General features: G+C 51.5%; 1 protein-coding gene across 1 annotated transcript in view; it reads left to right on the forward strand.

The window, feature by feature from the left end:
* The window catches only part of LOC119390932 (DIS3-like exonuclease 2), a 167,603-nt gene that overhangs the window by 64,546 nt on the left and 86,720 nt on the right, over positions 1–16,337 (forward strand). The window contains 2 exon segments of the mRNA XM_037658648.2: positions 12,282–12,419; positions 15,289–15,585. Of these exon segments, the coding sequence (XP_037514576.1) occupies positions 12,282–12,419; positions 15,289–15,585 (435 nt within the window).

A 16,337-nucleotide genomic window follows, 5' to 3' on the forward strand; every position in this document is an offset into this window, starting at 1 on the left:
GGGCTCGACGGCGGGGCGCAGGCAGGTCGGCCGCTCCAGACGCGAGAAGAAAATTCTCGAAGAGGCGTATCCAGCGGGTCCATGGTATGGCTGGAGTGCCCGGGGCGGCGAGAAAGGGGGGCGGCGGCGAAAGCGCGGCGGAAGCCATCGCGGTGTGATCGAAAACCTCGTCGCCAGATTGTAGTGTCGGCAACACGGCGCGACTGAGGACAACGAACACACTCAACCCATGCCACACAAGACTCCTTTATTCCGGTGACAGTCGTATTTATATATGTCAGAGGTGGCGCCATCTCTTGATGACAGTTGAACATAACTAAAGTCACCTAGTGTCGACCTTCGACACTACAGTTGTCTCCGCCTGTTTCGCAAGAAGTACCGCGGCTCGGGGCTCTTCACTCGGTTTCGAGCGTTCCCAGCCGCCGGCCGCGGCTCGGAGGGGGACTGATAGTCGTCCCCATGCTCCTCCCGTGACACGTAACGTTTCAAGTCGCATACGTGCACTGGTCCGCCGCTCGGTTTGCCTTTCATGTTCGCGAGCCGATAAACAAGCGAGGAAACCTTCTCTCGCACTCGGTACGGCCCGGACCATTTCGGTGCCAGCGAGGCTGCAAACTGTTTGCTAGCGTCGCTAAGAACATGATGGCGTCGCAGCACCAGATCGCCCACTTCGTAGTGTACGTTCCGATGCGAGCGGTCGTACTGCGCCTTCTGTTGTGCCCTAGCAGTGCCGAGATTACTGCGTGCTTTACGTAAAACTTCCGCTAGCTTCTCGCGCAACTGCGCTGCGTATTCAGCTCGTGCTGATGACGCCACTGGCACTCCACTGCGATCCGCGAGTACAGTCTCCATCGGATTCGGCAGTTCTCTCCCCAGGTTTAGAAAAGAAGGCGCATACCCAGTCGAGCGGTTCACAGTCGATCGCAACGCAAACCCGATCTCTGGAAGGTAGGTATCCCAGTCCTTGTGCCTTTCAGAGAACGCGACAAGCATGTGCTTGATGTTGCGATTAACTCGTTCCGTGGGGTTCGACTGAGCATGGTAGGTGGTTGTTTTCTTGTGCTTAATGCCAAGCGCGGCGCACGTGTCAACAAACACCTTCGCAGTAAAATAAGACGCGTTGTCTGTTATCAACTGCTCAGGGAAACCAAACCTGGTGAAAACCTCCATCAACTTATCCAAGATCACACGAGCCGTCAGCTTTCTAAGGGGGAAAAGTTCTACCCACTTAGTGAAGTGATCCGTGATCACCAGCAAGAATTTGTTTCTGCTAGGAGTTGTGGGGTACGGTCCCATTACGTCACATGCCGCGATTTGCCAGGGAGTCTGGCTGTTGATCGGCTGCATGAGGCCGGGCGGTCGTCCGCCTCGGGGCTTGACGCTTTGGCACACGTGGCATGAACGGGCGTAACGAATCACATCCCGCTTCATGCCTGGCCAGGTAGCGAGGCGACACAACTTAGCATAAGTCTTAGGGCCGCTCGCATGCCCAGCAATGCACGAGTCATGAAAGTAGCGAAGCAGTGCTCCTCTCAACTTGCGCGGTATAACGACCTTGAATGACTCACTTGTGTCATCGTCGGATGGGATGTACCTCAGCAGGACGCCATCAGAATCCAGCAGATAAGAATCCAGCGCGCTCACAGCATTACCAGCTGTTGCCGAGCGCTCCGCACCGACAGCAATACCAGCTGCCCCCGTGTGCGCGGTGGCCTCGCCACCCGGCTCCCGGAGCCCGTCGAACACCTTTCGACAAAACGGATCTTTCTGCTGAGCTTCTAACAGCTCCCTTCTGCTGAAAACAATCCCCGCGCTAACAACAGCCTCTACGTGGTTCACGCTCGTGCCTTGAACTGACGTTTGTTCTACTGTTTCCGTTAGCGCTACTTCGAGTGTCTCGCTCACAGTCCGTTCCGGGTCAGTCTCGTGACGGACTGGAGTACGCGATAGTGCGTCGGCCGCGGCATTGTTCTTGCCCTTGCGGTAGCGTACGGTGAAGTCGTAACGCTGCAGAAGCAATGCCCAACGAGCCAGGCGGCCGCTTGGTTCGTTCAAGCGCCTCAACCACGTGAGCGCCATGTGGTCCGTCTCAATAACAAACGCCACTCCGTCGATGTAATAGTCAAACTTACGGAGAGCGAAAACTATCGCGAGACACTCTTTCTCTGTTACCGAGTAGTTCCTCTCCGCCGGCGTCAACGAACGGCTCGCGAACGCAATCGGTCGGAGGGCACCTCCATGCTCCTGAAGCAGAATTGCTCCTAAGCCCAGGTCGCTTGCGTCTGTTTGAATCACAAACTCCCTGTTCAAATCGGGTAGCTGCAGTTCAGCCGTGTTAGCCAGCAACTTAGTGAGGCGACGCAGTGCGGCCTCCTGCTCTTGACCCCAAGCCCAACGCTCGCCTTTCCTCAAGAGCTTTGTCAAAGGCGCCTGCACTGTCGCGCAGTCTGGAATGAATTGGCGATAGAAGTTCGCCATCCCCAGAAAGCGCCTCAGCTCGCCGATGTCTTTCGGCGACGGATAGCTGACTATCGCTTCAAGCTTACCCTTATTCGGCAAAATGCGACCCTCGTCAAGCGTGAATCCCAACAATGTTATTCGGGTCGCCGCTATCTGAGCTTTGTTCGGGTTCAGAGTGATGCCCGCAGACCTCAGCCTTTCTAGAACGTCTCTTAAGTGGCGCAAGTGCTCATCGAACGTTTTCGAGTAAACCACTATGTCGTCTAGATATGCGAGGGCGTGCTGCCACTTTGCATCTCCCAGAACTTGGTCCATTAGCCTCTGATAAGTAGCGGGAGCCCCCACCAAGCCAAAAGACATTCTCCTAAATTGAAAAAGTCCCCTGTGGCATGTGAAAGCTGACTTCTCTCTGTCCCGCTCGTCCATTTCGACCTGAAAATATCCACGACTAGCATCGAGCGTCGTAAAGTACTTCGCCCCGCCTAGGTTGGATACTAACGATGAAATGGATGGAAGAGGGTATGCGTCCTTCTTCGTAACCTCATTCAGCCTGCGGTAGTCTACACAAAGGCGATATGTATCATCCTTCTTTGGAACTAGAACCACCGGGAAACCCCATGGGCTGTTTGACCTTTCGACCACGCCTGTGTCGATGAGTTCGTCCAAGGCGGCGTCAAGTGCTTTCCGCTTAGCCAAGCTAATCGGTCGGGGATTGCATTTCCAAGGTCGTGCGTCACCCGTGTCGATTGTGTGCTTGACCAGCGTAGTGCGGCCCGGGCGGTCAGTGAAAATCGCGTCGTACTCGTACAACAGCGACGACAGGTGCACCTTTTCCCTTTCTGGCATGCTGTGTGCATCTGCCAAAAGCGGGTGCACTGACCTTCCCTGTACCGCGGCACATTGTTCTGGCGGGGTTACTAGCTTACTCCGCGCGCTTTCCTCCTCTCTCACTCGCGCTGCTCCCTGCGATTGGCATGCCGTTGTCAATGCGGGTGCTTTCGAGAAAAGCTTTAGCGCGTCGCCGTCGCGCTCTCGGTAACCCCCTCTTGCAATGTCAATGACAATCCCTGACTTGGCGAGAAAGTCTCGACCCAGGATTAGAGGCATTGACAACCCGGGAAGATGGACAAAGCGTTGTCGCCTCACGCGTCTTTCCCAGCGGATCACAAGTCTAGCCGCACCGCTCGATTGCGCTGTGCCCGAAGCAAGGCGGAAGGTGGTGTTGCTTTGTCTCAAGCGGATATTGTTCTCGCAGAGATGGTGCAACACCTCGTCCCCAAATAATGAAGCGCTTGCCCCAGTATCCAAAAGTGCTACAAACTTCTTTCGAGCTATCGTTAACTCGATTAACGGTGCGGGCGAGTCTACGGCATCACCTGCGCGACAGACTGTAGGTGCTAGTGATCCGAGCGCATCGGTAGGACTACTGATCGCCGCGCGGTGCCCGACGTGGTTCACCGGCGGCGTCGTCCGTTTCCCGAACCGCGTGTTCGCTCCTGACCCGGCGTGCGGCCGCATTCGCGGGCGATGTGCCCCGGTGCGCCGCACCGGTAGCAAGGACCGCGGAAACCACGCCGTGCCGGGCGCTCGTCGCCACGATCCGGCGGGCCTCGCTCCGCGTTGCGCCGCTCGTCTGGGCTCGTCTCGACCACGTGCTCCTGCCGCGGAATGTCACGTGCAGGCGCAGCACGGGCCGTACGAAGCGCGTAAGCGTAGGGGTCCAAAGCGCGGTCTGACAGTTCCCAACCGCGCGGTACGTGCTCATCAGCGAACGATGCTGACGCGTTACCCCTAAACGCCTCTGAACCGACCGCGCCACCGTTCCACGCGCAGCGAGGCTCGAGTGACTGCGCTGCGGGTGGAGGCGGGCGATACGCTCGCGCCGCGAGGATGTCCCCTTGTATGCGCTTCGCTTCGGCGGCGAGCTCTTCTAGGTCTGCGAACTTGCATCCCCTGAAGTGAGCCGCAAAAGTCGGGTGCGCTTGCCGTGTAACGCGCTCGACTTTCTCCGCGTTGGTGGCGAGAGGGTTAGCGAGGCGATACAGTTCGTCCATCGCCCGTACGTACTCCAGCAAGGATTCGTCCGGATGCTGTGTGCGTAGCTCCAACTCCCTCCTCAAACGCCACTCGTAATTCGCCGGAAGGAATTCGTCGCGGAAGCTCTCGCGGAACTCTTCTACCGTGCGGGCACGATGTCCGGTCAGTCGGAACCATCGGGCCGCTTGCTCTGTCAGCGACACCGGGACCACACGCGCGAGAAGTTCGGCGTCGGGAAGCCCCATTGCTTGCTGATAGTAGAGCAGTCGGTCGAGATACTCATTCGCGCTCCTGCAGTCGTGGTAGCCACTGTAGGTAGGCATGTCTACCTTGACACGTGGTCCCGCACTTTGCGAAGGAGGCTGCGCTGTGTTTTGCAATGCGCTGGCTAAGCTCTGCATAACTGACAGCGCATTCTGCAAGAGTACCTCGCTCGAGGGCACACTATTGCCCGAAGACGCGACCACATCTGCGGCTTGTGCCGAAGCAACATGTGGTGGCATCTCGCTGTTCGCGTCGCGAGGTGACGGGGTGCCCGGCGTGGCGCTCTCCGTCGTAGGCCTAATCTCTCCTAACGCGGTCGCTGCAACACCTTGGTTGTCCCGCGTGAAACAACCAAAATTTACGCTGTCGGAAAGTCCAAACAATGCCCCCGCGTTAGCCATAGGATCGACATTCTGCGACGCGACATCAGACAACATGAACAAATCCTGGAATTCAGACATGCCCGTTGTCCTACGTTGACGGAGCGTCGGTAGTCGCTCGCGTCCACAAAACTAGCCGCGTTGCCAAATTCGTTAACGTTGGGCGCCAGATGAGGGGTCCGCTCTACGTACGGCTGGTGCAGAAGCCTAGCTCCGGTCCCAGCCGCAAATAGTCGTACCGTGTCAACGTCCCCTTCCCGTAGCGCGCGTCATCGCAGCTACGACGGGTTCGGGCGAATAAGGCAACAGGCTAGCACAACAAACAACACTTTATTGCTACGTTAGCAATAACGCGTAAATGTCGCGTAGAGGGATAGTCCGCTCTCGTAGAAAAACAAAGGGTATGGCTTACACCTTCGGTCGATGATCGGCTCGCGGGTCTCGGGGCGGTGAGATGTTCCTTCGTAGGTCAGCAGGGCACCAGAGAGCGTCTCTCTGCCTGGTCGGCAGTTTTGTTCACCTCCCGTGTCCCTCCCCACCGCGAGGGTTGATTCCCTCGCAGGGCGAGTTCCCTTTCCCGCGAGCCGGGATGCGAGGATTAGCGCGAGGAGTAGCGGGAAAGAAGGGGTTGTCCGGAAAGGGCGACTGTGCTCCTCTCCTAGTGGTTCCTTCGCTCCCGCTGTCAGTTCCCGATCGCGCCTGCCTTAAGGAAAGGAAATGGGCGCGCGTGCTCTCCCACACTATAGACCATGCGACCAGGTACGCCATCACTCGAGCGCTCCCCACCAGCACTGCTACTGACGTTGCCGACTTTTTGCTCCACGACGTCATTCTACACCATGGCGCTCCTCGTCAACTGCTCACCGATCGTGGCCGCGCATTTTTGTCACGAGTCATTGATGATCTTTTACGCTCTTCCTCAACGCAGCACAAGTTGACCACTTCCTACCATCCCCAAACAAATGGCCTCACCGAGCGCCTAAATCGCACTCTCACGGACATGCTCTCCATGTATGTCTCATCTGACCACCATGACTGGGACCTGGCGCTACCTCACGTGACCTTCGCTTACAATTCATCGCGTCATGATACCGCCGGTTACTCACCTTTTTATATGCTCTATGGCCGTGATCCGACGTTACCACTGGACACCCTACTTCCGGCTACTACATCTCCGCCGAGCGAATACGCACGGGATGCTATCGCTCGTGCCGACCACGCGCGTCAGATAGCCCGCTCTAGGCTGTCGGCTTCACAAGCAGCCCAGAAGACCCTCTACGACAGCAGGCATGTCGACGTTCGTTTCTCGCCTGGCTCCCTAGTTCTCCTGTGGTGCCCGGTTCGTCGTGTTGGCCTGTCCGAGAAGTTGTTATCCCGCTACATGGGTCCGTACCGTATCGTCCGCCAGGTAACGGACGTCACCTACGAGATCGTTCCCGTTTCCGAGAGTAGCCCGCCTGCAAACACGCCCAGTGACGTAGTGCACGTCAGTCGGCTAAAACAATACCGCCCTCCTTCTGAAGAACATGGTTAAAGCGCACCGAGACGGCGCTTTTACCGCCGGGGGTAATGCTACGTAGCTAACCCATCAAGAGCCAGACATTCTGCGTACAGAAGATGACAAAGAGGACTGGCCTGGCTGTCTGCTGTGGGTGCTGTCCTCCATCTTGCGCGATGCTGTGCACATCAGTGTAAATACACTTGTAGATAGTCACGCCTCGTGTCATTTTACGTAACGATATCACATGACATCGTCACTTTGCGTTGCCTCCGTTATTGGTGGCACGATCACGGAGGAAGTGCAAAATCAGGTGAGGTGCTGAAAGCTTTTGCACGGGGGTGGGGCAGGATAGGCACATTCACTGAAGAAAAAGAAGATGGCTTTCGCCTTTGAGTCGTTTTAGTCTAATGCATAAGGGACCCTGTGAGTTTTTTGAGTGAATGGTGAGACTTACTCTCCGAGAAGTGCTTCTTGCAAACGTAGTCACGACCCGTGAGCTCTCTATCTTTCTTTGGTATTGCACAAGCCCATACTTCCAACCTCACTGGGTCACTAGGAACTTTGAAGCTTGCGTACCTTCTCCTTGCAGGATGCGTACCCACCGTTACAGTTCGGTACGACACGTTTCCACTCCATCCTAAAGGAGCAATACTTCTTCACGGAGCAATACTACTTTGTACGTGCCTTTGTTGTGGCGTGAAAAGCGCGCACAAAGTTTGAGAAGTCAGCGTCGCGGAAGCCCTTGAGCGTGCTAAAGAGACAGAAAGCCTGCAAATCGTGAAGAAATGCATGACAGCTTGCCCGCGCGAATTGGAAATTTTTCCTCCCGAGGCCATCTATGCAAGCGTGCGCTCAACATGCGAGCGAGGAGCTATTCATGCAGCAGACATCATCTGCTCAGGGGCCACAACTAGCAGCTTGTTTCAAGCGCTGTGTGGCCTATAATTTGGGCAATATCTATTATTAACTGCAGCTGAAATACCTGTCACATCTGTCGATTGATGTCACAGACAGAAATCTGAGAAATCTTACAATATACGAGGTGGTATCACGACTTTTATACGTTGCATTTATAGAAGAGCATGTAAACGATGGCAACACGCCGGAAGGGTCATCTGTCGTGCTGCGGCGAAATACACATTTCCTCCGTGACGCTATTGCACTGCCCTCACGTGCTGAGGCGGCCGAGCAGTTTCTCCTCCTCAAATACTTCCTTCTCTGTGCCCTAGGCAGAGTGTTGTGATACGTCTATAGACATCAGACTCTGGGGTTTCCGAGACGAGTGGCGCCACCTGTGGGAGCAGTATTGGGTAGTACAGACCGACTCCCTCGCTAGTTGCACCTGTGGGACCAGGTGCAACTAGCGAGTGCGAAAGAACGGTTGAGCTAATTATTGTGTGTGTTTGCGCATTTAACACTCGGAAGGAGAGCTGTGAATTTCTCTCCGCTAGTCGGATGCTCCATCGAACCACCATGAAATGCTTGCTGGATCACTCGCCAGAACGACGGCGAAAACAACAGACGAGACTGCTCCGCACGCTACGAAGAAACACCGCAGTCAACGCTACTGTTGCATTGTGAATTGCCACGGACGTAGAGGACTGAATAACAACGTTCAGTTTTACCGATTTTCATAGTTGTCGGACGAAGAAGGCGAGAGCGCTGGATAGACGGGCCATTGCGAGCGTGTTGGGTAAGCGAAGTACCCGTATTCTCCCGGTCGCATGAGAAAGTGTGATAATGTGGCTCTGCTGTTCTCTTGCATAGCCCTGATGGAGAACTGTGGTAACCTTGGCTATGAAGCTCAGCAGGTGCTCTGATCGCAGTGCGTGCCGTGTAACACGAAGTGAGGAGATAAAGGCAGACTGAAGAGTCATGATACGCACACCGTGACATCAGAGTTTATTGTCACCACACAGCATCGCGGATGTACATTCTTAAGGCTCAGAGTTCCAGTTCTAACTAGCTAACACGTGCGTCATACAAGTAAATCGTAAAATGTTGGTCGTGACCACCTTCAGGCTTGTTTTGCCCACGGCCACCGCGATTGCCGTAGCTATCTCGGAGGCCACGGTTTTGCCTTTGGTTGTACCCCGCGAAAGTGGACACGCACGTATCCCCATTTGCGGTATATACAAACAGGATAGAAGCATCAAGATACCATTTGAGGATGCGTAATAAAACAGTCCAATGCACAGGAAGAGAGACATAAATTAAAGGAGAATGCAACCGACAAGGCGAAAATTGCCAGGGCCATTCGTCCCTGATAAAGCGAGCTTTGTACCATTGATTGTAAGATACATAGCTAAGTAAGTTGATCGCGTATGTAGTTCATCACTTTGGCATTACGTATATACCCGAATTAAACGCATTTAGGTGCTAGAGAACGGACATCGGAGGGCTTGCCTCGAACTCGATGTCGTGCGATGCTCGCTTGTACTTGCGAGTTGCAGCGCGCCAGAATAACTGAAACTTCTTTTACATATTGTACCCGCAGTTTGCTTTGATGAGCTTCCTACTTTTTTGAAGCGTGGATTGGCGGAAGAAGCTTTCCAGGTCCTTGATTTTCAGGGAACCGCGCCTCGACACAAACGGAAGAAGGCGGCTCTATTATGGCCTACGCACATTCGCTTGCGGACGGCCCTTTTTGTACTACCCAGTTAGCACCAGGGCTGCGATGAGGGCGCTGGTGGCAGTGTTTTTCGCAACGCCGCCTGGGCAGAGTCTGTCGTCTATTAATAATTTTTGAGGGTTAGCGTCATATGCAGTAGTTGTTACCTCACTGCAGTGAATAGTGCCGGCAGATATGTTCATCTAAAGACCTGATCTTCAAATCTGAAAACGACAACTCGTTGTCACTTAGGAAATTATGCATGAAAGACCACTGTGTTGAAGTTAGCTAACTTTGTCATGGCTTCCTAAAGAGTACTGTTAGTCGATTGTTATTAAAAATTCGTCTACATATCTTAAAGGGGTACTGACACAAAATTTCGTGGCCGAGATAGCCTGTGGGATCGATTGCCGTGAACATGCATATATCATCTGCAAATTATCAACAGTGAATACAGTAGCTTGGAAGGTATTTTAAATGAATTTCGAAGTTTGCGTGAGCGATCAACACCCTCGGTGACCCCCCTACTTCCCTCATGTGACCACACTGCAACAAGTTATGATGATGTCATAGCCGCCATTTTTTTTTTTTGCTGCGTTCGCTCCAGCAGCCTTTCTCGGTGGCTGCTCGCGAACTGCGCGGAAGTGCGTCACAGTTCTGTGTGCTGACGTGATTGAGTGCTGCACTCATTAGGCGGTGATAGTCGCACCCGCATAAATACGCATGTACAAGAAAGAGGGAAAGGGTGTCAAAATCACCTTTGCACCACATATTGCTTTGCGGCAACAGCACCACTGCTACCACGAGAAGAACACTATCTCTTTTTGAGACAACGAAACAGATGGGCAGCTCACACAACCTTCGCTTTTGCTAATTTCAAACGCCTCGACAATTTCTCTGGTCAGCTGATCTGAATTTCTTACAATCATTTTAGTTGTATGAAAAATGGGCTTACAACCGCAGCACATGCTCAGCCTAACAACCTCAGTTGTTAGTAGCGCTGTGTCCTCGTGTCTTTCTTTACGTCCTCTTGTTTCCTTGTGCTGAAACAAAATATGCTGTGCCAACTAGCCCACCAGTCAGTTTTATTGAATATTCTGGCTGTCATGAAAACGGGTAGCGAAAGCACCCAAGTTAGCAACAATGAAAGGGTCTTTACCATCTAGATGGAATTTTCATTGCACCTTAATTTCGTCATAAATTGATTCGCCTATTCTCTACAAAGTTAGGTGCTCTTTTGGAAACATTCTGCTCCATTTGTTGGACAGTAAACTGTTTACTGATGATCAGAGTTACTTGATCAATTGCTTTTCACTTCTCAGTTGTGTAGGATTTACTGTCCTGAAAGAGGTAGTGAAGGTGCAATACGGTAAAAGCCCGGTACTGCGAATTTTGCGAGGTCACATGAAGTAATTGTGCCACCCGAAATTTGTATCACCAAAAAGTACAAAAAAAAAGTGAATTTATCCGTCAGCGTTTTCTTCTTGCCCCAATGTGGGTCACAAAATGTGCGCACGTGACCTCATATTGCATGCCTCAGCACGTCAAGTGCATGTTGTGTTCCGGCCCCACGGTGCACAACCCGCATGTCACACAGCCGTCATCAGCAATGACGAAGTCATACTAAGTGCAAGTAGTAACTCTCAGCTCCCTCCTATCTTCAATTCGAACTGTCACCTCTTTAAATCCCGTTAACAGAACTTCCTTGAGTACACAATGTGCAGGTTTTGCTTCTTTAGTGTTACATGTTATGTAGTCATGCTAACCGACACTTGTGCACGGAGTGGACGGTGTGAAACCTAACTCCTTGTTGAGGTCAGTTCATTTTCTCGTCAGATCTTTGTTTACCTTATGCAGGAGGCTTTCGCAACGTGTTGGTGAGGAACATATCAAACTCCCAAGATGAGCAAACCATGTAGTAGCGTGAAACGGATGTGAAACTTCAAGTGTGAAGAGCTGAGTTGTGCAAACAGCACATGCGCAACAGGCTTTGAGGCGAGACACAAGCTGGAGCTGTGCAAGGGTTGCTGGTATCGCATATTTAAAAAAATATAAAAAGAGAAACTGAGGGTCGGTTTGTTATGGCGCGGGGAGGATGTGCATGCCTTGGAGCAAGCACGCAGGCTCTTGAAGGCTGGCTGTCTGTCTCGCCCTTCATCCCTTCATGCGTGCTGAGAATGGTACAGTCCACTCGATGGGGGACCAATGAGAGTTGCTCAGCTACTATGGATGCCGCCCAAATCGCGCCTGTCTCTATGTTAATAGAGTGTGTTAATAGACGGATAGCTGACGCACGTGGGAGCATTTCTGTGGATATGGAAAGCGTAGATTATTTCTCTTGTTTGGGTGCCGGAAAAGAACGATGGTTTTGTTGAGTTGGGAATGCACCCGCACTGTCGACGGTGACGCGCTAGGTGTGAATTGCAACGTTCATCAGTTGTTTGTTCTTTCATGCATGCATTTCCCTGTTGCCTTTTGGTGTGCCATAAAACTTGGCCACTTTCTGTAAATAAACTTTAGTTCTAAGTGAGCGCTTGTCTTGTCTAGTTCTTTTTGTGTATTTTGTGTGTGTTGCACTTCCAAGCACCTTCATAGTGCGTTTTGGCCGAGGAGTATTACAAATTCGTACCAGATGTGGTTGTATCACCAGGGTTTCACTGTATGCCCATTAATGTAGCTTTCAAGTCGTTGGTGTCTGTGCACTGCTCTGAAGCGTTCAATGGAACGCAGGTGCACTGCATTCTGCTTGCATTATTGTCAACTACTGCAGGAAGTTCCCGTTTCCCTGTTCACTCTACTCCACCATCTCTTTTCAGTGCTGTGAATTGGGACTTGCCCATTGTTAACTTCGCTGCATAAAGCACACTGAAAGCCCATGATAATGCAACAGTGAATGTCTAGTCTCGAAACATCGTTGAATGTTGCATGGAATGTCCATGTGGGCTGTCGAGCCCTCTGGAAGACTTGCCAAAACTGTGGTGTTCAACGATTGTTCATCTTACCCTGATCTTGTTTGGCTGTCTGGCAGGAGGACTTTGTGGACGAGTCGCCCGAATCGCCAGTGCCTCTGGCAGCAGCCACCTGGGATGGCTCTTCTCCGAACCCAGGTGCTCCTCGTCCCTCGGACACCATCGAGGTGCTCGGCATCGAGCGGCTGCTTGGCCAGGTGCGATATTTTTGCCTCGTTCACTCCTTTGAATCTGCCTGCAATCTGCAGAGTTTGCTTTCTCTTTATATAATTTTGTAAATTCTTATTTCCTAAAGGAAAACTTTCTTTTTTAAAAATGGCAAAATCAGTATTTTTTGGGCTGCTCCCTCTTTAATTTAGCGGTGATACTGTAAAGACCGGAATATAGGTCGAACCCCCCACTCTAACTATTGAAAAATCGAAAAAAAAAAAGTACATGAAACGGCCAAAGTATCAAAAGACGCCTCACCGTGAAACAAAAACAATTTCAAATGGTGCACAGTGAAAATGCCATTAATTTACACATGTGTTTACACGTAAGTTCCACATGGCAGAAAGCCAAAAGATGGACTCAAGCATTATCTTTGTAAAACGTCACATCCGTTTTGACAGCATTAATTTGGATTGGATGTCCCCAGTAGCAATCACAATGCGAGTGCAGCTTCCGGTTAAACTGTGCAACCTTCGCCTCCAGCTGTAGATACGCTGCAGTCTGGCACCGAAACAAAGTTTTCTTCTGATCGCTGCGTGTCGTGATGTGATCCTTCAGTGTCCACCAGTAGCGAATGCTTCTGTGGCGTACTCGATCTGCCCACCGGCCGTAGCCATACGTGCCGCTGTAACCAGAGCTGCCGGCATCGCAGAAAGCAACAAAGAAAGAGTATCTGGCGAGATTGGAGCAGCCAGAACATCCATGCAAAGATAAACTAGCAGTTATTGTTTGTTGCTCACGGCTCCCGCTCGCGTTCAGGTTCACGTGAGCTAGCATCCCAACACACCTTGCACACACTTCAGACCAGATTTTTTCGTGCCTTCGCAAACTTGATCACTGTTTTCTTGAACGCTACGGTGAACTGTCGTCCACCACTGGCAGGTTGAGAACAAGAAAAAAAAGCACCTCTGAGTCCAAATAGATTCACAAGACAACAACAAAAGCGCAAAATGAGACCACCCACGGCACAAGGCTGTTAGTAAACAAAGTGACGCTGATGATTGCGATAGCGATGGAGGCGGTTGACTTCAGTTGCCCATAGGGGCCAGACTTGGGCTGTTTTGGAAAAAAAATTCAACCTATATTCCTGTTCTTATGGTAAGTTGGTTTGCACATTAGACATTAAATGTCTAAGTTTTGGACAAAACTGCCAGGAGTGGTACATCAGCGTGACGTCGTGCATGTCTACAAGTTATTCGAATTTCCTCTTTAATATCGGGACCCCTATGGCCTAGTAAGTATGTCTCCTCTTGTTTGGATGGTGGCTGTGCTGGCTCTGCCAGCTAGGCATTTGCACAGTTCCTCACACAATATCGAGGTAATCTGCAGTGGCTGCGAGGGATATTCAACATCATTGATTGCTTGATGTGTGCATTCTTCCTGTGGGCCTCGTGCTGGAGGTTGCATAACTCCAAACTCCCGAGATTCATAAGATATTGGCAGTCGTGCTGATGCGATGTTGCCTTCCACTAAGTGCAGCATATGCCATCCGCAAATGATTAGAAGTTCTTTTACGCTTGACCTCTGGCTGTGTTGAACGTTAACAGAAAACCATCATCATCACGAATGGCCTCTGCCTTCAAAGTGCCGAATGTTAACAGAAAACTCCGCTTGGCAAAGTGCAGAGGAGAAAGGAATAAAACAAAATCTTGGCAAGGCGGGATTCGAAGCCGAGTACCTGTGGTCCGACGGCGAGCATTATAACCTCTAAGCTATGCACCCACGCTTGCAGAACATGCATTTATGGGAAGCATATGATTGCGTTGTTGTATGGGTTTTCTATGGGGAACTTGCTGTGGGTGAGACAAAGAGAATGAGATAGATCTAAAGAAAGGAAGAGAGATCGAAAGAAAAAAAAATTACAGCATATCCACGGGTGAATGATGAAGAGCTTGGGCGAAGCTCCTGAAGCAATCATGGTCTCGGGATCGGCTTCTCGTTGAGCCCGTTTCGCAGCAGCGTCCTTGGCGCGCACCGTCTCGGGATTCGCCTGGCTGCCGCCAAGCGAGCGCCCGCCGCTGTGCATCGTTCCTGCTCCACGAACGATCCGACACGTACGGCGACGATCCAGGAGAATGAGAGAGGCGCTCGCTCCCTGCGCAGCAGCCAATCGGAGAGCAGCGGCACTTCTAGCGCCATCTAGTGTCGATTCACACAAGCGCCATATTGCACACAATTCTATTGGACCAACGCCATCTAGGAAATGAGACGAGAAATGGTGATGACGACACAGATTGTGTACAGCGCCATCTAGAATATTGTCCCTGAACTGCAATTTGCACGTACTTTATGAGACAGCGCCATCTGCCGTTTACGCCGGACAACGGAGACGTGACAAGGTTAGACTAAGAGGAGCTACGCCCCTAAAAGTTATCTTTCTTGTCGAGGCAGCTATTTAGCCCGGATAATCATGGTCCAAAGGCGAGCACAAAGAAATGGCACACACTAACAGTTAACTAACAGTTAGTTGCTAAAATTTAGATGTGGCTGTGCTAAAAAATTGCTTCTCCTTTGCTTAACTTGCAGTGGTTTGCTGAGACCCCGCAGCTCTGCTTTTCATTGGTGTTTGCAATAGCAGAGCCATGCCTAATTTTTCTGTCACTAGTGCTTGTTTGAGTCGGGGAAGTGTTAAAATTGTGGCGAACACTGCCAAATGGTTAACCCACACGCTTAATTGTTTTTTGTGCCTCTTTGCTTAACTTGACTTTCCTGATAATTCGGCCATTCTCATTGGTTGCTTTGTGGCCGAATTAATGGAGGTCGACTGCACGAATGGGAAAAAAACGGCATCACATGCTTGTCTTGAGAAACAAGTGTGTTAACTAGACGTGACTGCCATCCCTCTTCCCGGGACAGGTGCAGGAGTATGTGCAGAAGCAGCGACACAATGGCAGAAGCCACCGGAAGTCGGGAGGCCCTCGTCAAGGCCGCCTGCCCATGCTGTGCTCGTTGGAGGCATCGCTGGCACCGCTTCCTTCCGCACTTGTCGCCACGACTCTGGGCGGAGACCGGCTGCCGGCACCAACCCGTCCACAGCCGGAGACCCAGCCAGAACCGGAAAGAGAGCGCGAGGACACCGCTGCTATGGACCCCTGGGCCGAGACCGAGGACCTGGGCTCCACCATGGTCTTCTCGCCGGAGGAACTGCTCGAGGTGAACTCGCATTTTTGACATCTGTTCGATCTAGTAGTTTGTTATAAGCGTGGCACGGCATGTGATTAGGGCAGTATTCATTAATAAATGCAGCTAGAAGGTCATACAATTCTGTGTATTGATGCTACAGGTGGAAAGCTAGGAAAATTTACAATACATGAAACAGTATATTGCGGTTTTTGTGCATCATGCCTATACAAGAACATGTAAACAATGGCAACACGCCCGGTGCATCATCCATCATGTTACAGTGAAAGCTTTATCTTCTCGTTGCTCGAATGTAGTTTTATCATGCCGCCCGCACGCGCTTATGCGGCAGAGCAGATTCCTTCTCGAGTACTACTTTCTCTGCGGTCCTCGTGCTGGCATGTGATTGCGTAGCTTGCCTTGTCATATCAGACATGTACCAAGTTTGTGGGTGCTCGAAATGGGCCGGCTGCTCTCAAAGCACACGGACAGTCACGCCGTCGGGCAACAAACGAACATGTTTACATTTATTATCAACTTTTACAACAGCGAGCTTGCCAGACGAATCTAATACGCAATACATTTTTGATGGTTCACAATGCTAAAGGGACGAGGACAAAGTATGAAGAAGGCAACAACACGAGCACTGACACACGACTAAAGGTTTCTTGGAAGGAATGTCACAAATGAATAGAATACAAAATTCAGCCACGCCTCAGCGGAGCGACTGAGTGTGTGCAGCAGAGTCATCCAAGTGATGTCAAGATGCCAGAACACATAGACCA

The sequence above is a fragment of the Rhipicephalus sanguineus genome, chromosome 4 (assembly GCF_013339695.2).
Source record: "Rhipicephalus sanguineus isolate Rsan-2018 chromosome 4, BIME_Rsan_1.4, whole genome shotgun sequence".
Classification (NCBI taxonomy): domain Eukaryota; kingdom Metazoa; phylum Arthropoda; class Arachnida; order Ixodida; family Ixodidae; genus Rhipicephalus; species Rhipicephalus sanguineus.